Source organism: Melanerpes formicivorus, unplaced genomic scaffold (genome assembly GCF_026170545.1).
Source record: "Melanerpes formicivorus ecotype bairdi unplaced genomic scaffold, bMelFor1.0.p_v2 SCAF_90, whole genome shotgun sequence".
NCBI lineage: Eukaryota > Metazoa > Chordata > Aves > Piciformes > Picidae > Melanerpes > Melanerpes formicivorus.
Window position 1 is genome coordinate 1,541,509 of NW_027142442.1, and position 22,265 is coordinate 1,563,773.

At 50.8% G+C, this 22,265-nt stretch overlaps 1 protein-coding gene across 1 annotated transcript in view; it reads right to left on the reverse strand.

Annotated features, from left to right (window-relative positions):
• LTBP2 (latent transforming growth factor beta binding protein 2) overlaps window positions 1-21,900 on the reverse strand; it is a 77,387-nt gene extending 55,487 nt beyond the window's left edge. Inside the window, exons 1-3 of the mRNA XM_068165556.1 lie at window positions 21,117-21,900; window positions 12,205-12,275; window positions 5,912-6,155 (exon numbers count right to left, since the gene is read on the reverse strand). Of these exons, the coding sequence (XP_068021657.1) occupies window positions 5,912-6,155; window positions 12,205-12,275; window positions 21,117-21,559 (758 nt within the window). The 5' untranslated portion in view covers window positions 21,560-21,900. The remainder of the gene's footprint in view (window positions 1-5,911; window positions 6,156-12,204; window positions 12,276-21,116) is intronic.
• Between the last annotated feature and the right edge of the window lie 365 nt (window positions 21,901-22,265).

The following is a 22,265-nucleotide window of genomic DNA, read 5'->3' on the forward strand; positions in this document are numbered from 1 at the left end:
TGAAAAGGAGCCTGGAAAGCTCGCTGTCCTCCTGCTGCTCTGAAGCCTGTGCAACCCCCTAGAAAGTAAATATATAAACACTTAAACCAGAATGGTGCTGACAGCTTTAAAAGACTAGAAAGTTAGAGCAGCTGTATCTGATGCCAGGCTAGAGTAGGTGTGTCATGGAATCTAAAAATAGATGGTTTTTTAAACAAGAAGAATGACATGTACACTTCTCTTGGGTAGCTTGAGGTTTTTTTCTTTAGGCATCCCAGCCAGCTTGCCATGGGCTTTCAACTATGGCACAGCAGGAGAGAAGGGCTGAGATCTCGAGATGATGGAGATCTCACTGCCTGCAGTGGACTCTCTTTTCACATACTCCCACATGGACTGGCACCAGCTTTTTTGTTTCAAAATTTTAATGAGGTCTCTGGTATCTGCTGCAAGTTGGCTCTGGATCAATTTTACATTCATAAATGCTTAGCCACCTTGTGAAAAGTATATTGCCAAAGGGAAGCACCTTGAAAAGCTGCAATTAGGGTTTGTTGGGTTTTTTGGTGTGTTTTTTTTTAATTTCCATTGGGAAAATATGCCATTCAAGTAATAAGCATAAAAATGCCACAGTGGCAGAAGACAAGGCTGGCACCAGTGATTCACCCCAGGAATTCAATGTCACACACTACTGATCTCCCGTCCCAAGCAAAGCAGGAAACCTGCCACAGCCCATGCCGTGGAGATGTACTTACACAGGGGGTGCTTTTCAGCCAGGGTCAGCTCTTCTTTTCCCTGCTGTTTGGGTGCTGATAACCCTCATAAATATAAAGTGAACAGAAGAGCATGATGTGCACTCAGTAGGTATGTGGCTTTCTCATAAATGTGGAAAGCTCAAAGCTGGCAAGACAGGAGGCTTCAGGTCCTGCTTTAGCAATTAAGACAAATCTGTCTTTGCAGCAGGGTCTTTAAAAAACAAGTGGTCCTGCAGTGAGCTTTTGTTTTATCTGCTAGTTCTCAATGACAGCAAGCTAACCAAGCTGGTTTTGCTGAGCCACAGCTCTCAATGGCATGTTTTGAGTGGGCACCACAGGTTGGAGAGCTTTACATCCACCCACAGGCTCCACTCTCCTCTGCAAGGGACCATGATAGACATTTGGCTGCCACCAGAGCAGTGGAGAAGGTTTCAGCCAATTTTTAAAAGAGGAGAAATACACTGTCTCCATTCAGCAGCCTCTCCTGCAAACGCAAGATCCTGCCTTCTGCTTGCTCCCTGCTGTTCTTATCCTTTGCTTCCACGAGACAAAACAGATTGTGGCAGAGCTGCTCTGATAGCGTGAGCCTCCTGGTGTCCCCAGGCCATGGGCACTTGCCACAACTCCTCAAGGACTGCATATAGCCTTTCCTCTCATCAGGCAGGGAGGAGATGTCTCCTTCAGGGTGCTCAAAGGAGGCTCTGAGATCAGGAGTCAAGTGTTGCAGGCATGTTACAACTCAACCTTCTTCCTTTTCCATCCTGAAAACAGGCAACTCCCAGCAACTGCCTTGCCTAAACAGAGCCCTCTCAGAGGAAGCTCCCTGCCCTCAAGAGCTTAGCTGCATTAAGCTGTCTGTACAGTGTCTCAGCACCTTATACCACACTTGAGTCCTTTTCCTTTGCCTGGGTTGCTGGGAAAATGCTTTGCAGGTCCCAGTCATTTCCTCTTTTTCTGTAAAGAGGAGGGATGCCTTGCTTCCTAGTCAGCCCTCATCCTGCACACAAATCCCACTTGGGCTGCATGGTTCCTTGTGTAGATACTGGTTACAGATTTATGCCTGGCACTCCTGCAGGAGAGACCTTCTCAGGTGGCAGCAGGAGAACCCTCCTTGCATGCTGTCCAGTCAGAGGAAGCTTGCTATCCATCCTGACAGTGAGGGGCAGGGGTGCAAGCCCTTTCCACTCCCTGCTAAATAAACAGGAATTAATCTGATACTCCAGCCTTAGGAAAACAAAGCTGTTTCCATTTAGCTGGGCTTCTGGGCTGAGGTGCAGCTCCACCCGCACAATCATCCGTCAGGGCTTTGCTTCTCTGGGCAGAGATTCAGGCTGAGATCAAGAAGAGGGAGGATTTGCTGCTAGTCCTCACTGGGAGGGCCTCTAACACCCCCAGGATTTTGCTCTCCAGAGCACTCTCTTCCAAGGAGCACAGCACAGGGGCCTCCTGGCTTCCTCAGCAGTTAACAAGTCCCCACAGGCTCCATCAGATGCCTGACTCTAAACCTCCCCTGAGTCATGACCTGCTGAAGGGACTTGGGAAGTAGTAGTCATTGCTCAGCCTGACCATCACCAGCTCTGGTGTCAGCATAATAAACCCAGAGCTGCCCTTCTCCTAGCTATGTCTTTCCCTGAGCAAGTGCTGAGCTCTTCTTTAGTCCCAGGAAGAAAAGATAATGTGCACCAGATGGGCAAGCCACGGATGCAGTGATTCCTCCCTGGTAGGTCTCCAAACAGAGGCACTGATGGCTACCTGTAACACTGACACTTGTGCTCAGCACAACCCTCAGGCTGATGCTCACGTCCTCACCTTCCCAGGAGCTGCCACTTCCTACCAAGGTTGAGGCCAGAAGACTGACAATAACTTATTGCCTGTTGTCACAGCTGTGCTTCCTGGGCTCTGCTGGAGGGAAGCCACAGATGGCATCATCGCTTCCGAGAGTGAGCTCTGGAGAGCCTGAGCATGTGTACCAGGAACAGGGGCATGACATGGGGCAGGTCATGCTCTTCACCAGGACTTTAAAGGCTCCTCCAGACCCCTCAAAATTTTCTACCTCCAGACCAGGCTACTCTCCACAGTGAAGGGGCAATCATCATACAGCATCAAGTTCAATTTGGTGAAGATAAACCATTTTAAAGCAGACTCTCCACTCAGGCAAGTCAGGAATATACAGGTCCTGTATAACCCAGGAGGCTGCTCTCCTAACTCCCTGCAGAGACTCAATTCAGAACACACTGAAAACAAAAGCAATCCCATCTCTGCCTAGAGATCAGGTCTCTGGGGAGGATTCATGGGTTTTGTTGCATGTTTATACAGCACTTAATACAGCACTGTTCCAGTGCATGACTTCAGACCTTCTGACTGCTACCTCCATACAAACACAAATAAACTCAGTACGCACTCAAATAAACAAAAAGAGAAAGCAAATTCACTCATGTGAGGATTGCTGGAACGTGTCCAGGGAAGGGCCATGAGGATGATCAGAGGACTGCAGCACCTCTCCTATAAGGACAGGCTCAGAGAGTTGTGGTTGTTCAGTTTGGAGAAGGGAAGACTCCAAGGAGACTTTATTGTGGCCTTCCAATATCTGAAGGGGGCCTAGAAGAAAGCTGGGGAGGGACTTTTCAGGGCGTCAGGTAGTGATAGGACTAGGGGGAAGGGATCCAAGCTAGAGGAAGGGAGATTTAAATTAGACATTAGGAAGAAGTTCTTCACCATAAAGGTGGTGAGGCACTGGAACAGGTTACCCAGGAGGTGTTAGAAGCCCCATTCCAGGAGGTTCTAAGGTCAGGCTGGATGTGGCTCTGGGCAACCTGATCTAGTGTGAGATGCCCCTGCCCATGGCAGGGGGGTTGAAACTAGATGATCCTTGAGGTCCCTTCCAACCCTAACACTTCTATGATTCTGTGATCTTTCAGTAAGCCATTTCAGCCAACTGAAGGGGCAGAAAGTAATTCTTTATTGTGCTGTGATAACTTTTTACTGGTTTTTTGAACAGGGCCAGATGAGGTCTAACATCAGTGCATAGGAAGCTGTGGGAGGGCATGGCCAAGCACAGTGGCAGCAAAAGCATGCCATTGGCTGCAGATAGTCTCTCTTACAGGTTCCACAACTAGCCTAGAAGTTGGCAAGGTAAGGGAGACGCTCAAAAATATTTGGGAAACCACCCAGCTAACGCCAGCAAGGCTTTTAGGTCATGCCAGTTGCACACAGTGTGTTACATGGTCTATGGACAAAACCTAAGTGCCCCAGTTGTACAGTGAAATACCCAGGGGCTGAAGGGAGGTATTCCAGTGCAGCTCAGTGAAACATCCAGGGGCTGAAGGGAGGTGTTTCAATGCAGCTCAGTGAAACACCCAGGGGCTGAAGGGAGGTGTTCCAATGCAGCTCAGTGAAACACCCAGGGGCTGAAGGGAAGTATTCCAGTGCAGCTCAGTGAAACACCCAGGGGCTGAAGGGAGGTGTTCCAATGCAGCTCAGTGCAGGGTGCAGGAAGCCCCACATCTGCCTGCAAAGCAGGTCTGCTCCACAGTGCCTGGGCAAAAAAACACAGCAGCCTGTACAGCATCCAAAGGGTCAGTGAGAGCTCTCTCTTGAGACACACAGAGCAGCCTCTGCAAGTCCTTGAGTGCAGCTCCAGAAGACAGTGGTGGACATATCCTGCAGTCCTACCTCCAGCCACTGCAAAGGCTGAGTGCTAAATACCCTCACTGAAGCATGGAATAAGGGGATGTCCTATGGTCTGCATGTGGAGAGAAGGAGGAAGGGCATGGCATGGTCCTTAATGGAGTCCTATTTCCTTGGGACAGAGCCAGAGGATTTAAGGTACAGCAGGCAGCTGAGCATTCAGCGATCCCAGCTCAGCGACTGCTAGACGCTGTGTCTGACTGTCTGGACGGGAATGCTCTGCCAGTGCCCGCAAGCCCCCTGTCCTCTGTGCAGAGCCTGAGGTCATGTTCCTTACAGGGAAAGCCTTCAACAGGTGCTGTATCTCCAAGGGCACTGCTCCGCCTCCCCTTCGGTCCCTCCAAACCGAGTGGTGGCCCGGAGGGGTAGGAGGAGGTCATGCCCACGGGGAAGCTCGTCAGCAATGACCAGGATGGCAGGCACGTGCGAGGGCTGCGTGCTTGCTCGGGCACCAAGCCTCTCTTGAGGCAACGATGACAGGGGCTTGGCCACCTCTCCCTGCCGGCATCACCTCTGCATTGCCTCGGTTTGGTTCCCATCAGATAGCCTTTCATCTGGGCACCAAGATAGGCTGGCTTCAGTGAACGACTCATTGTCAGTCAATTTCTCATAAGCCATTTGAGCCCCTCCAAAACTGTAGATGGCTGAGACTAAGTGTCCAGAAATGTCTTCAGCTCATACATTGCCTCTGCTTTAGAAGAGACAGAAAGGGAAGAGCTACTTTAGGAGCAACAGGCATGTTAAAAACAACCTGCAGGAATACAGAAAAACAAGGGCTGAATTGCCCTCTCCTCAGGCAGCTCAGGCAGATCCTGACAGAGAAAGTCAAAGCAGCTCAGTGAAGAAAAGCTGCATCTTTCCTTCTGTACCTGCAGGCCCCTGCCTGGGTACCAAAATGACCCCCAGGACAGGAAGACGACACAGAAACATGGAACGAATGGCTCAATAACAGCCAGAATCTGCAAGGAGAAATCTCTGATTTCATCACTTTGCTCATACCAGCATTTAATAGCACACCTCAGATCTACGTCCTCTTCCACCTGGACATATTGCTCTAAACACATTCTCTTGGGAAAGACATTGAACACCCAGTCCTCCCCCCTTTCTGCTGCTACCACGAAGACTATTCAACTGGACAGGAGCAAACTGCTAAGCTTGACAGTCCTCCTTCCCCACAGGACCATCAGTAGCCTTGCCCCCATTCCCGCATGTGTCTGGGAACCATGACACAGTGCTGGGGGCAAACTGAATCCCTTGGAGAGAATGCAGGATCTGACCCCTTAAGTCAGCTCCTACAGTGCAAGGAGGAGGTTCCAACTGGAGGCAAAGTGCATGGTCTCATGAACTGGGGGCCATGGCCCATCTAAGCTGCCTGTGCCTCTCCTTCTCTGGAGACTTTCAAGACACATCTGGATGCATTCCCTTCCAACCCCTAACATCCTGTGATCCTGTGAGTACTTCTGGGAGCATCCTGTCAGGAGCCAGGTTTGACTTACTCAGCCGGGACGTGCCGCGGGACAGGTGCCTGAGCGCTCTGCAGGGAGAGGTCTCGCCCTGCCATGCCGTTCCGCCTGCGCAGGGAGCTCTGGGCGGGCCGGAAGGCAGCTGGGGCGACCGGGGGTTGGTACTCCTGCTCGGGAACGACTTCTTCACACCGAGAGCCCTGGAAGCCGGAGCGACAGGTACAGACCTGGGGGCGGCTGCAGGAGCCCTTGTTCTGGCACGGCGGGTTGCAGACAGCTGGGGAGACACAGAAGGGCAGTTAGCAGGCACAGGGCTCAGCCTCAGTGTTGTGGCACCTGGCTGGGGCAGCACGACCAGGCTGAACTAAGCTCTTCATTGCAGGTGACCTTCAAAGTCTGGGTCCTAACGGTGCCCTGGGTACCTAACGCAATGTCATCTCCATCAGAGACTTGTTTCTGTTCCCACGTCTCTTCATGAGTCTCTGAAGAGCTCTTCTCAACAATGCTCATCTCAGAAAGCTCTGACATGAGCAGCATGGTCTGCAGGGTGCACATGGCCTCCAGCACTGCCCAGAATACTCTGGGAGGAATAGGACTTCAGTCCCAAAGTAAGAGATTGCACATTACTTCTAGTCTATTTTGGGGTCTCATTTGCACAGTCCTCCCCTGCCTGTCCCATTCAGAGCTTTTCAGCTCTCCCTCCGCAGCTGAATTTGGAGTCACTGCTCGCAAATTCCTCCACAGTTATGGGGACTTACAGTTCATTAACTTCATGCCCAAATCACCCTCCAGCCCTATGTGTTTTCCTAATTACAGCACATCAGCCTCAGCTTGCACCTCGGTAGAAAAGTGCTATTAATTATATGCCAGACTCTAACACTTCCCAAGTCAACAGATGCCAAATTTGAGTTCACAGCCCAGGCAGCAAAAGCCAGGACACCACCGCTCACTCGGGTAGGACCAGCTTCATTGTCCTGAGCAAGAGCGATTGGAAAGGCCCCGGGAAACAATGTTGCCCTTCAAAGAAGGAAAGGGCTGGCTGGTTGAAGGGTACTAAAACCTCCCTTGGCAACACAGGGTGAACATTCACCTCCAGCCATGTGAAAACCCTGTGGATGGGTTGAAGCATGCAGCCACTACTTCTGCTGAGGGCTTCCTCCCCAGAACTGTGACAGGGAGGCTACAGGAGCATCTGACATCTCACCACCTTCACACACAGCTGCCGGGCTTTCGCAAGGGTATCCCTCCCTCTCTGGATTTGCATCCATCCCAGTGAGATCCAAGCACATCTATAAAAATCACTACTTCTGAGAGAAGCATCGAGAGAGCTGTGTGCCATCCACACATCATCCCACTGTCACCAAATGAGGGAAGTCCTGGTGCTGACTCTGAGGTCCTCTCTCAGCAGTATAGCCCCCCTCATCCTCCCCTCACCCCAAAACTGGACTGCCATCAGCCTTTTCTAACTAGATCTTAGACATGTTAGCTGAAATGCTTCATCTGACCTTTATTGCCATGTTAACACTCAGAAAGAGAGGGAGATATCAATGAAAGGAAGAACTCAAGTCAGGCAGGGCTGTGCAGGTTAAAGCCAAAGGTTTTCAAGCAATTCCCCTGTAATATAAATCAGCCACCACTGCAGACTCTGGAACAGAGACAAGGTCCTAGTCAGGCAGGAACTAACCACCTCTGGGAACTCCAAAAGTTCTAATTTATAATACAAAACTCAGCTGTGATTTAAACAGGCTGCCAGTCCCTACTGTTATCTCCCAATAAATGCCTGGTTTAACAAATAGCACAAGACCAGGAAGCCTGCCATTGTAAACAACCACTTCATGTGCTGAAATACTGCAGAGCCGTGACACCAGGACCTGGGATCACAGCAGTTCTCACAGCCTTTCCCACTAACAATGTTCATAGTCACGTTAGACTGTGGCCCTTCAGCAGTACAGCAGTGAAAACTGGCAAGGCACTCTAAGAAAACACCTAAACCAGCTCATATAGAGAAGAGGAGGAAGGGAACAGGATTAGTCTTCTGGTGCCTTCATGCAGGATGGGTGGGGAGCTGCCCTAGCTGAACTATTTCATCTCTACGATGAATCCCTTCTCAGTTGCCTTTGCAGGCTCAGGAAGAACTTAAAAGAGGTTAAATTTTTTTTCACTCAGTCCAGCTATGCAAAGCAGGGAGAGCAGATGGTTCAGTGGAAGTACTGCCAAGGCCAAGAGTGTGAAATCACCAGGCAGGCCCCAAAGCCCATAAAACTGGAAGAAGAAATAAGATGGTAAAAGAAATACAATTTAAATTAAAAAGAAAAAACAGACATAGATATAGATACAGATGATACAGATATATAGATATAGATAAATAGATATAGATATAGATTATATAGATATAGATGATATAGATATAGATAGATATAGATATAGATATAGAGATAGAGATAGAGATAGAGATAGATATAGATATAGATATAGATATAGATATAGATATAGATATAGATATAGATATAGATATAGATATAGATATAGATATAGATATAGATATAGATATAGATATAGACTTTTCCTCTTTGTTTTCTGGTTTCTGAGTCCAGGGGTTACTCTGAGATGTCTCTCCTCAGATGTAGTGGCTATAAACAATCTCTGTTAAGATCACTGCCAGTCATTTCCTCTCACTATAGTCTCATGTAATCACCTGCTTCAGGAGCTGGGGCTTTAAGGAAAGCCAAAAGAGTCATCTGAAAACTCTTAATAAAAGGGTGAGATTTACAACACTGCTGAGGCATCATTAGTAGTGATGCTGGTTTGTTTGAGAGCATCTAGCCCTCACAGATCACGTTTGGTGCTGTCTGGTCTTCAGTGCATGAATTAAGTCCTCTCTGCAAGGTCATCCTGCAGGGATGACTGCAGCATGTCTGACCACCTACCTAGGCCAGGCAGGCAAGACTGTGAGAGGTGAAGGCCACAAAGTCCAGCTTCCCATCACTTCACAGGCACACTTAGACCAGGACTGAGCAATGACATTGCAATGTGGCATTCAATTACTGTGTCCCTGATGTTCTACACATATTCTAGGTCTAGGAGAGTGCAGATCTTCACTGTAAGCAGCTCCTGCTCAGCCCCATTTTAATGTGGGGGAACCTGTCCATCCAGCTAGGTGTCTACAGGAAAACTGGGGAAATGCTAAAGGACTTGTGCCCCTGGGGTGATTTAGTTCACTTCCTCATGGATAAGTTTGCTTGTTGATGCAGAGCAGTTATGTAACCTCAGTTCTAAATTAAAGCTGCTAGCACACTCAGAAGGCAGGGACAATTGAACACAAGGGAGAGATCTGTGCAGGCTGACAGGCAGGCAGATCGACAGCAATGGAGGAACAGAGAGGCAAAACAGAACTTCAGTGAAAGACAGTCTGGGCTCAGAACTCCTGTGTTAGCACACTCAGAAGGCAGGGACAATTGAACACAAGGGAGAGATCTGTGCAGGCTGACAGGCAGGCAGATCGACAGCAATGGAGGAACAGAGAGGCAAACCAGAACTTCAATAAAAAACAGGCTGGGCTCAACCCCCCTAGAGCCACTCTACAGAAGAAAGACAAAAAAGGAGAAAGCATGTGAATGTCATCTCCTGCAGAGGTGGGAAAGCCCCAGGTGCTAATGTGACTGAAGACATGCTGTGAAACCACTGCAGAGCCAGCAACTGAGGCTGGCACCCTCTGCCTTCATCCACCATCTTAACGGGAATAAAACACTTATACAAAATTAGAAAGTGCATGAATTTATTTAGTCCTTCCCAACATGCTGATTAAAAATGTTTCTTTTCAACTCTGAAATCTCCATGTCAGAAAAATGGCTCACCCTGCATTGCCAGCCCAGGTTGCTATCTTAGGAAGCAGCAAAGAACCATAGTGAGATAGTGAGTAATCCTGATGAAAATGAAGGTTGTTGAACTAGTATCAGGAGGCTGAGCAAAAGGATTCACTTGTTCTTAAGCAGAGGGCAAAGAATGATGAGCTAACAGGCACCAGCTAAGTTACAAGTGCACACTATAGCCCCTGCAGCCCCCAGAATATGGGCTGTGCAAGGGGGCTTCTGGACAGCTTGTGTAGATAGATTTCTTCTCCATCAAGTCCAGGACAAAAAAGCCTGAGTCTCACCCCAGGATGAAGTTAAACACTCAGGAGGTTAGATGAACTCCTTGGGCCCAAGATAAGGTGTAGCTCATGACTCCTAATGTCCCCAGCTGTGTGAAAACACTGGGAGCCCCACAGGATGCCCTATACAGTCTGCTGTGATGACCTGCTGGCTAGAAACCAAGCCAACTGCAAGTGAGCAAGATCATGCTCCTGAACTCCCTTAGTTCATTTCCACTTTCCAAGGAAACATCTGTGTCCTGAGGTGAGGGATTTCTCTTTTTCATCTTCCTAGTCACTGACTCTGAAAATTCATTATACTTTGGTCCTCAAAGCTGGAACACAGCAAAAGGCTAGAGACACTTGCCCATGGCTTGAGTTCAGTTAAATGCAGGGATGCTGTAAGAGGAAAGTCCCTGGAAAAGCATGGGTGGAGAAGGAAGAAATCACCATGCTCAGAGCATCCTATCATACTCAGGTGATAGGAAATGGATTATGGCAACAATCTGACCCATCCTCTCTCCTGTAACCAGGCACAAATTCATTAAAAACAAAGTTCTGCCCAAGATTGGAATGCCAACTTCTTCCCTGGTTCATCACACTAAGAGACTCCCTCTGGCTGCACTTCAACCCTGCTAACTTCCCTGATATGCCCCACATCAAAGACTAGGGGATCAGACATTAAACAGCATTACTGGGATGGGCTGTCCAACTTGCCTTGGCAGCTCTAAAAACGTTCAGCTTGGCTGAACGTCCCCAGCAGCTTCAACTGCAGCAGAAAAACCCAGTGAGGGAGGCAGCTGGGATCAAAATGATGTTTACACATCACAGGTCTCCATCTAAATCCTGCCTGAGATTTACCATCCAGCTTCAGGGGAGACACTGTCGGGCCTCACCATGTTTACAGGGTCATTTTAATGAATCCTGCTTGGGAAGCAGGGCCCAGCACCTGAGCAGTCACTAGACAGCCTGTGTGGCTGCAAGCCCAGATCTACCGCTCCTATGAAAATCCCTAATGAGAGAAAGATGCTGCCATGGCTGGCCCCACACTCTGTTTACAGACGCTGTCTGGCAGCACAGGACGCTCTCTACCGTTTGGCTTCTGTCTGCAGGGGGGAGAGGGAGAAGGGAGGTGAGTCAGCCCTTGGCCCCTTGCTCCCAAACACTGATTGCTAATGCAATTACCCCAGCGCGGCCAAGGCGCGGCGAGATCCCGAGGCAAACAAAGCTGAGCCTCTTTCCCTGCTAAACATCTGGGCAGTTGCTGCCACTTGAGTGAAGGCAGATGCTCCTGGTTATTTTGGGCAGGACGTTCCTGTCCAGAATGGCTGAGCACTGCCTGCAGGCAGCCCCCCGCCTCCCTGGGAACAGGCAGGTGCGTGGGGCAGGCAGTGCCCTGGGGAAGGCCCATGGGTGGCTGGGAGGTGTAAATCCACTGCTTAGGAACAAGAACCGTGGCTGTGGTTGCAGACCTGTTGGAGATGGAGATGACATTGCAGCTGCCTCTGGCTTCATTGCACTAGTGCCTGCCCAAATCCCTTCCCTTCCAGTGCTGATGCCCAAAATTATCTCAGCCCACAAGGCTGTGGCAGGGCGCTCTGAAGGAGCAGAGCCTTTGTTAACCCTCCAGTAGGCAGGCAGGAGAGCCCTGGCCAGTTTCCATGCTGCAGGAGTGCCCTGCAGTCCCCCACTGTTTTATACATGCCACATGTTGCACCACACTCCAAGCCCCACCTGTCCCAGCCACAGTGCCAACTCCATTAATTGCTTTCCTTAATAGCACTCGGATAATTGGCAGCCATGATTTCCCCTTCAGCATCAGCAGTGCTCACCCATGTGAGCACAGCCCCAGTCTGCTGGTTCACACCTGCTGGAACTTTCACAGACCTGCCTTTTGCTCCAAGCAGGATGATGAGAGCTAGCATAAATGTGCTGTTGCAATGCCCTGCCCCAAGAAGACCCTGCTTGGGGTGGACACTAAAAAGAGTAGTAAAGTAAAGCTGTATTTATTCATTGTGCTCAGACTTTGCCAGCAGGCAGAGAGAGCTGACCCCATGAGGAGGCTGCAGTGCTGCCTCTAGGCACCCCACAGTCTGCCTCCTTCCCTGGCACAGTGCAGGGGACACATGCAGGGTCACTTGAGCACTTTTTAGGGGTGCACCACAAGACCTGCATAGGCTGAGACTGTCATACTCACGTTTGATGCAGTGGTTCGTGCCGGGAGCCGTGGTCCACCCTGGGCAACACTGCCGGCCGCAGGCATTTGGCCTAAGCAGAGAGACAAAGCAGCATGGTTAGGAGCAGGGGAAGCCGAGGTCTCTCTGCAGCCAGTACCTCTGAGTCACCCGTAAAATTATTTCCTGCAGCATCTGATATTTCCTTCCAGATGGACCAGCAGCTGAGATCAAAACCAATGGGACAAGGGCTGAGTTGTTTAAGCGCTTGGAAAAGAAACCCCCAAGGACTGTGTGAATGCTGCAGTGTGAGCCATCCCTCAGGGAGTATCTCCTTTTTGAACTGGCATTCTGCTGTGTTCCTGGCACAGCACTCAGAGGAACCATTTTCCTCCTGAGAGCAATTGAAGGCCAGCAGTCTGTGATCATTAAAGATCTCACAGCACTTCATGGTATTGGGGTGTAAATCAGGCCTGATTCCAGCTTTGGTCATAGCATCTCGCCTCCGCAAATGTCCTGAGCTGCTGCAGCTGAAGACAAAAAACTTCATTCTCCACCTAACTGCTGCTGCCTGTTGCTGTTCAGTGCTCAGACCTACCCTGGGAGGGACGGCATCAGCTGCTCCCTGCCTTGCTCTCCCTTTGTGAGTACCCCAGTTCCACATTTGTTATCTGCCTCTGGCACAGCGACCCCAGGGGCTGGGGTCTCTCTGATGCTGTGGAATTTGTGTCTACCTGACTTGCACAGTACTATGCTATGCTCAAATAATTTCCATGGTAATTCATTCCAGCACTTTGCCACAGCAACCTTTTGACAACCTTTACATAAATGACATCCTCCTTGTGTCACCCTTATCACAGAATCACAGAAGCATCCAGGCTGGAAAAGACCCTCAGGATCACCAAGTCCAACTGATAACCCTACTCAGCAAGGTTCACCCCTAAATCATATCCCCAGGCACCACATCTAAACCACCTTTAAACACATCCAGGGTTGGTGACTCAACCACCTCCCTGGGCAACACATTGCAATGCCTGACCACTCTTGCTGTGAAATTGTTTTCCTAATGCCCAGTCTAAACCTACTCATTTGTAGCTTGAGGCCATTCCCTCTTGTTCCATCACTAATTACCTGTGAGAAGAGACCAGCACCAGCCTCTCTTTCAGGTAGTTGTAGAGAGCAATGAGGTCTCCTCTCAGCTTCTTCTTTTCCAAACTAAACAGCCCCAGCTCCCTCAATTGCTCCTCATGAGATTTATTCTCCAGGCCCTTCACTAGCTTCATTGCCCTCCTCTGCACTGGCAACACACACTCCCAACATCCAGCAACATACACTGCCAACATATATAGCTACTGGAGACGGTGCTGTGCCTCCAAGAAGTGCTCTGCAATGCCCAAGCAGGCAGCTAATCCCGCTTTCTCTGGTCATCTCCCATATTTACATGCCTGTAATGAGAAGGAATAACAAGCTGCAGGTTGCTTTCCAAGCCTATTTACTCAGCATGGAGGGAAGGTTTGGGGAATTAGGTAATTTTTGTATGTCTAGGTAGATGGGTGAGCACAGTCATCAAAAGATAAAAAGTTCCAACCAGGCAGCCTGAAAGCCCTGGAAAGCCTCTGGAAATGAAATGGGGAGTATGGTTTATTTCCAGAGCTCAACAAGGTAGTCAGAGCTGCTGACAGAATTTACAGGAACCATGGAAACATGCACATTTGTCTTCTGGATTGACTTTAACATGAACACAGCAGGGTCAGAAGATGATCCTGCTCTGAACCGGCGTCCTCATGACTCCTGCATCTACGCAGCACGAGAGGAGGCTCCAAAAGTGCCAGAGCTCAAGCTGTGGGGCTCACGTTTTAGGAGAGCCACAGACAATGGGTAGCAGGTGTGCCAAGGATTGTGCTGGTGCTCATGAATGAAGCTGCCTGTGGAGATTCAGTCGCTCCACATGGGAAGGGGAAGTGGTCTGAGAAACCACATCATTTGTAAAGTGTTAGCCAGCCCTTCAGGATCAACATTTTATTAACTTGGGTAGCTTTTTATAAGGAGAAAGCACTTAACATTCCTAGGTGTGACTTTCTGCAAACAGAAGCCAAATTCTTGCATCCATTCACATCTGCTCTGGCTGGGCTGAAGCACTGATTTTCAGCTTTTTGTCTGTCAACCCAAAGAGATCTATAGGTCACTTCTTTAAAGCATCTCTAGAAAGCATCCAAGGAGAGCAAACTTTACTTACTGCATAAGAGCCCATGAAAGGCCTTAAACTTTTTTAATATGTCCAGATCAGCAAAGAGAGAAAATCACTGAGCTGGAGCAGGTCTTTAGGTAATTAAGGTCTGCTCAGGAACTCCACTCCAAGCAGCAGCAGCAGCAGCAGAAGTATCTTTGTTTAAACTGTTACAGCTCTCATTCTTCCCTTGGCACAGCTGAAGCACATCTTGCAAGTCTCATTCAGCCAGCCTGTGCAAAAGCAAAGCCTTTGTCCTTTCTCACCTCAACTTACATAATCAGACATTGTTTCTTGTAGGCACAGTAACTGCCATTTCTAGAAACTCCATTGTGGCCTTAAATAACACTCTTAGTTCTTCACAGGATTAAAGTTCAAGTTTTATCTACATCTCTCACATGCCCTGGAGAGAGCACGCTGCCAGCTGCTCTCAATGCCAACAGCAAGGCAGAGGCTGTAGAAAGAAAAGTATGAGGCTGAAACAGAGGCCCAAGACTGAGCAGAGAAGATCACTCCTGAAGGCCTGAAACCTTCGCTGGATTCAGCACAAACATCTCCTTAACGGAGTCACTCTGCATCACTGCCAGCTCCAGACTCGAGTTGCCAGCTCTGGGTGATGGGAGATGCTAGCACTAGCGATGGTCCTCGAGGGAGGACAGGCCAGCATGTGCAGAGGGGACCAACTAAGCAGGGTTTCCCTCAGAGGCAGAAGCAGAGGGAATGTGCATCCTTCCATAAACTCTTAGACGAGAATAGGGGCAAAGACAGGGAGAAAGGACCTCCAAAATGGGAAGTGAGCATTTGGGAATGGCAACATATAGGCAGTAACTGAGGGTATAGAAGGACCACGACTATTTCCTCATCAAAGCCCAGCAAGTGGGACCTCACAGAGCATGGGGCCCCCAAGAGTATCAGCAGTGGTAAAAAAGCTGTGGGAGTTTTGCTGCACTGGACTCAATTCTGAGCACGTCTGATTCTACTTAAAGCCTTTAGTTGACTTTTGCATGGCTTGAACACCATGTGGTTTTCACTGCCTTAAAAAGAATTCAGAGTGTATCCTGGAAGCTTCAAGGAGCACAGCATGTTTACAGCATGGAGGGACGCTGCTCAAGAGAGTGGTGGCTCCCAGCTGTGTTTGTCCTGCTGCACGTGCAATTGCCAACACTTTGGGCAAAGAGGTTGCTTCAGGCATGAGCCACCTGCGGGGCAGGTCCAGCCCTGAGCCTTTCCATCCCACACTGCTTCTGAAGAACAAAACAAGTGGCTGAGTCAAGTCTGGTGTCACCATTCTAGGGGTGGCTGCTGGGGAGCTACCTGCACACACTGATCACCTCTCATTGCTTCCAAAGCAGCAGGCAGAACTGTCCAGCAAGAGGAACTCCTTGGTGACATGATGCACCATGCCCCTGGCAGACCTAACAATGACATGAGCCAAAGCCATGCTCACAACTTTGAAGCACTCAGCATCTATGTAAGGCTGAGCAGCCAGACTGCCTTATGCTTACCCACCCCTTGAAACTGGAAGCAGGGAGAGAGGAGCAGGACACTTGTCCTCATCCTGGGCAGCCTGGGGTGGAAAAGACCAGAGGATGGATGGGCACATAGAGGGGTTGGAAGCTCTCTGTGGTGGAGAAAAGCTCAAAATGACTCCAGATCAGAGCAGAAGAGAACACATGTCCTCACATACATCTCCCAAGCTGAAGTCCCACTGAGCACTCACATTAGGGCATGCCATAGAGGGATGTCATATTCCCAGACCTGCCAGTGATACCAAAGCAAAGTTTGGGCAAACTATCTGTTTTTCCTGTCTCTCCCTCCTTATCCATGGAAGAGGTTAATTAACTTATTTACCTTCTCGAGGCCCAGGTCAGCTAAGACACATCTTTCCTAGGAAATGAAACATTGTTGAGGGTATTTCCAGGCACTTGGACTTGATTGCCTGTAACACTAGAATGCTGCAGGGCTCGTGGGCTTCTTAGCACCTTCCAAAATAGTTCTCAGCCCAGGTCAGATTGAAGCAACAAGAGACCATTTGCAACAGCCAGTTTCCACTTTTTGGAGAGAAAGGGGTTTGAATAACTTAGACAGCTGAATAGCCACTGTGCCAGAGAAAGGCCTAAGGCATAGCTCACTAGTGCAGACATTGGCCTTTGGGTTTGCCTTTCTGGCAAAATGCAGAGTGAGGCACTGTATTCACATCCTGGCCCCTGCCTCAAGTGCCACATACACCCTGAGGTCTCCAAACAGCACAGAGAGCAGTAAGGAACTGCAAACCAAGCTTGTTCTCTCACTCTACAGATAGCATGAATCATCTGTGCACAGGTGTAGTCCTCAGCACATTGTGAGTGCTTGGCATGCAGGAGGCATACTCATTAACCTGTACCTTTTCTGGGATAGACATGTCCCTGACACCAGCTCACAGAACTTAAGCCAGTGCCATGAAGCCTCCCTACTCTGAGTGCCATTGGTGGCCCTGACACAACCTGCAACTTGGGCAAAGGAGCTGCAGCAAGCCAGTCCTTCATCACCTGCTTTGCTGCTGCAGCAGCCAGAGGCCAGCATCACCATCAGGTTGCCCACTGTGCAGAGTGGTACCCAGGATGAGAAAAGCCTGCAAGATCCTGCAGTGCAGTCTTGAGACCAGAGCCAAGCAACTGTAGCAAGCACAAGGGGGAAGGGAAAACTAGCAAACAGTAGTAAGATCATGGCTTCACATAGTTTCAGCATGTGCACAGCCTCAGCCTCAGTGATGATGACATACTGTTTCCAAAGCATTCAGTAGAAACTTTTTTTCCCCCCCTTCACTATTTATTTCAACAGTAACATACACATCATCTTTTCACTTCATGCAGCACTCTGTGCTGCCAGATACGCTGACTCCATTCAGGTCATTTATAGCATCTTCACAGAAAGCCAAAGGGACCATTAGATCATCAGGTCTGCCTTTCTACTGCGGGACAGGGAACTTCATCCAAATGCATATGAAATACTTGCACTCAGACCCAAGGAAGAACATTAGCAAAAGGCTGCTGGCATTGATGAGCCACTGAAAATCCTCTGCCAAGTCCACATCAGCGTTAACTGCCTCTGCTCCCGAGCGGTGCTGTGCGCTGCAGCAGGAGCCTGTATCCTACAAAGCCCGGGTAAAGCAGGACTATACAGCCACAAACGGGATCACAGCAGCAGTTAAAACAAGAACTGGGGTGCAGAATGCACAAAAAGAAAGTGGGAGGCAGAAGGAGTAAGCGCAGGACTCCCAGCCTGTTACCTGAGGAGCCTCACGTGCCCCTCAAAATTGTCCAGGCATGCACCAGAAGTAGAGACTTCCCCAGACTACTCCCCCACTACCTACCTTCCCTTGATTTTGTGTACATCACCTGAGGATCACGGGATCATAGGATCTTAGGGGTTGGAAGGCACCTTGGAAGACCATCAAGTCCAACTGCCCTGCCTGAGCAGGACCATAGAATCCAGCACAGGTCACACAGGAACACATCCAGATGGGTGTTGAAAATCTCCAGAGAAGAATCCACAAACTCTCTGGGCAGCCTGTTCCAGTGCTCTGTGACCCCCACAGTGAGGAAGTTCCTCCTCATGTTGAGGTGGAACCTCCTGTACTGTAGTTTATATTCATTACCCCTTGTCCCATCCCAGGGTGTAACTAAGCAGAGCCTGTCCCCTCCCTCTTGACACTCAGCCCTCAGATATTTATAAACATTTATTAAATCCCCTCTCAGTCTTCTCATCTCCAGACTAAAAAACCCCAGGGCTCTCAGCCTCTCCTCACAGGGCACAAGGTCCAGTCCCTTAAACATCCTGGTAGCTCTCCATTGGACTCTCTCCTGGATCATTGCCAGGATCTACCCTCCCAGCCATGAAGCAGAGGAATGCAAGGAGTCACATCCAGAGGCACACAGAGGTGGATGGAGATGCCTACAGTGAACCTGCAGCAGGACTGGCCAGCTCAAATTAGGGATGCACCCAGCACACAACTACTGCCATAGCTGGCATGCCTCAGGGCTTGAGAGCTCCCAACCCCACAACATGCAGCAGGAAAATCTTTCCAGTCACAGGGGGACAGGGAAACAGGCAAGTCAAGCAGAGCACAGGAAAGCAGAGACACTTCTGGGGATGGATTGTTTTCCTCACTCAGTGTTAGAAGGCAATAACTTTCTGCCTTCTTTTCTGTGGTGTCAGAAATCACCTCACAATGAGCCTCCAGGAGAAAATACTAAAACCCCAGGTCTCACAAGACTTGCAGTTGGATGCAGTCATGTAAAGGTGTGAGCAAATGCCACCTGCAACATGATCATATATAAGCATGGTGGCAGACACACTCAAACAGTCCCCAGGAAAGAAACTCAATTTGGGGAATGCCTCTATGAAACAAAACAAGAAAATATTTATTCTGAAAAGGACAGAGCTGCTAATGAATGAGTTTCCAACCATAGGACTGTGCAAGGTCCCTGGAGGTACCCAGCAGAGAACTCTGACTGGGGAATCAGGAAAGGCAGCCCACACAACGGTTCAGACTTTAAGCCAAAGTAACTGTATAAATAAATAGTGCCAGGGTTTTGTGCAGCCTGCAAAGCTACCTGAGTAAGGGAAAATGAAGGCTGTCACATTAGAAAGTAGTAGGAGTTCAGTGTAAATAGCAGAACAGAAAATATCCCACCTGGCAAAAAAATGAAACATCATGAAATGAAGTTTTTTAGGGGCCCAGAGTTTCCTGGATGGAAACGTGTCCGGTACAGTAAGGGGCGTAAGAAGATGGATGAGGTGGAAGGATGGAGTCTCACCGAATGGCTGGAGGCAGCAGCAGGCTTTCCATGAGGGCTAACACCATGTGGTTACTCACGGACAATTATTACAGCTAGGCTTTCTCATAAACTCCAATCACAGTAGGTCATAGAGAACTCTAAAAAGTGCCAATTTGGACACCAGGAGAGATGGAACACTACTGCAAGTCATTATATGCACTTTCCAGAGTCCAAGCTCTTGGGGATCAGAGCAAGCCCTGTATCCCCAACCCCCATCTTCCAGGGCAGCACAGAGACAGAGAGAGCAGCACGGACTGCATGGGGCACATGGCACCAAGTCACAGCTCTTCCTTTCTCTAAGCTTGGTGGCAACAGCACTCTCTAATAACCCAGGGAGCCAAATCTAGCTGATAACAGGTCAACAGCGTGTAAGTGCTGGACCAACCTTCCCCACTTACACTCTTGATTAAAGGATGAAAGCAAGCTACTTGCAAAGAGGTTCAGCACTCTCCTAAGATAGTACATTCACCTGCTCCTAATGGCAGCACAGGCCAGCTCTTGTCACTGGATGCAGCTGCAGCTTGAAAAGTTGGTGGAGACTACGCAAGGTAGTAACTGAAAAGAAACAGGGTATGCCTCAAATGACTCAAATCCAACTGAACTGCCACATGGTCCCAAAACAATGCTTACAACACTCTGACTGTAGAAAAGGTAAAATCCTTCCAAGCCCAAAAAAGCCAAACCCGACTGCGCAGGACTGGATCTTCCCACAACTCTTGTTCTGGGTGGCTGACAGACCAAGGCTAATGAATTGGGTAAGTCAAAATCTGCTCAGGACCCACTTGCCATTGACTAGCTGTCCATGATAATACTTGTTATGTATCAAACATAATCAAAGAAGAGAAAGTTCATCGCTTCTGGGGATTTGTGGCAGGAACATGCACAGAGTGCCAAAGGAAACATCTGTCTTTACATTTTGCAAGGAGGTGAGCATGGGAGAGATTGAGCTGCTTTCTATATGCTAGTGAAGCTCCACACCTGATATCAGCCAAAGACATTTCTGCCCATGTCAGAGGGCATTAAGCCCAGAGCCTGCCCTCAGTATCCCAATGATGAGGATCACGTGGAGACTGGACATATGCTGCCACACAAGTTGGTCAAACTGCCTGTGTGTGATGGCTTTGTAGCCCCTTCCAGCTGGCAGAGGAGCTCATCACAAGGAGCACCAGTAACAGGGAGGAGAGGGGGAACTGCAGAAGAAGGGTCCCAGAACTGAAGGGTACGTCAGTACTGTGCCAGAGATCCCACTTGCAGGCTCCCTCACAGCAGAGCAGCTGGCTTTGCCATATGATCTCTCCTCCACCTCCACAGCGCTGCAGCCAGAGACTGGAGTTGGAAGCAGCCCTGCCAGGCAAGTCATAGGAAGCCTCCCCCAGCTGAGCCAGCTGAAGCCATGGGAAGCGGCCGCTCAGAGCGCTTACAAGGGGCCCACTATGGGAGAAAGGAACCAAGAGGCCAAGGTACCTGCAGCAACTGTGGCAGCAACCCAGCTCCGTCCCGCGGAGCCAAGCGAACCCTCTCAGCCTCTCCCGCCGCCGCGCACCACGGGCGGATGGATACACACGCACAAGGGCGGAGCCTCGCCACTGCCCGCAGCACGTGCGGGACAGGCGCGCGGCACGAGAGCGCGCACCGCGGCCCGGGACAGTGCCGGGAGGGAGCCCCAGAACCTCCGCACATCGCCCCCGGCACTGCCCCAGCGCAGCCTCAGCGGCGTCTCGCAGGGACGGGAAGAGAGCTGCGGGGTGATGCGCCGGGATGCAGCACGGGTCTCTGGACGAGACTCGGCCCTGTGACTTCGCCTGCGGATCACCAGCGCGGGGACCACCGGAGCCCACGCTGCGTACCTCACCCCCCAGCATATAGTCTCCCTGACCGCAGCACTTACCCTGCCATCCTCCTTCTGCCGCTTGGCTCGTTCGCTCGGGGCACGACCCGGTCTTTCTGCCCGCTGCCCTGCCGCTGGCGAGAGTGGTCCAGCCTGCTCCTGTGCCCTGGGCCGGACGCGATCCCGGCATCACTCCCTTGGCCCCGGGGCATAGGCAGTCCACGGTCGGGACGCTGCCTCTGGCCATCGCTGCCGCTCGAGCTCCCCGCGGCGGGCGCTGAGCTGCGGTCCACGTGGAGGGCGGCGGGGAGGGGCTGTACCGGCGAGGGGTGTCCGGGCGCCGGGGGCAGGCTCTGCGCCGTGTTTGCAGCCCCACGGCCCCGCGGCCGCGCCGCCCCCCAGCTGCCCAGCTCCAGCCTGGCCGCGGAATCCGGCCGACAGCGGGCGAAGCCCAGAAAAACGGCAAAGGTGAGTGGGAGAAGGCTGGCGGCGGCGCCCCGCATGGTGTCAGCCGGAGGCGAGGGTCGATGCGGGCTGCGCGGAGCGCTCAGCGCCCGGCCGTCATCATCCGGCGGCACGGGGCAGCGGGGATTGCCGGCTCTCTGCCCTCCGGAGGCTCACCGCCCCATCCTGTGCCGGCGCTCCGCCGGGACCTGCCACCTACCAGGGCTGGGGGCGCAGGCAGCAGGGCAGGGACTGCTGAGCGGCCCCCGCAGGAGGAGGAAGAGAAGGAGGAAGGCGGCCAGCCCCGCTCGTCGGGCTGCCAGCGAGCTCCCGCACTCTTGCAGACAGCTCCGAGCACCTTCGCGCCTGCCTCTGGCACTGGCAGCGCCTGGAGGGGACGGAGGGTTTTATTTTTGGAAACCTCCCCCTTTTGTGTCTTTTTGATGCTGACATCCCCCCTCTCCAGAGGACACGGCTCGGCCCCCCTCCTTAGGAGAGGAGACATTCCAGTAACACCCACTTTGGCAAAGGGAAACAAACTACAACAGAGAAGCCTTAACCCCTGCTTGGCCGGGGAGACCCGCCCGCTGCTTGCCGGGCAGCCGGCGTTCGGCCCCCGGAGCCCGCCTTGCCGCCTGGCCTGCCGCGAAACTCCGGCTCCCGCGCAGCTGCAAGCTCTCGGGCATGGTGAAGTAGCTCCATGTGCAGTGCACGGAGCAGGAGACACGGGTGCCGGAGGAATACACCGCCGCCCCCCAGCATCTG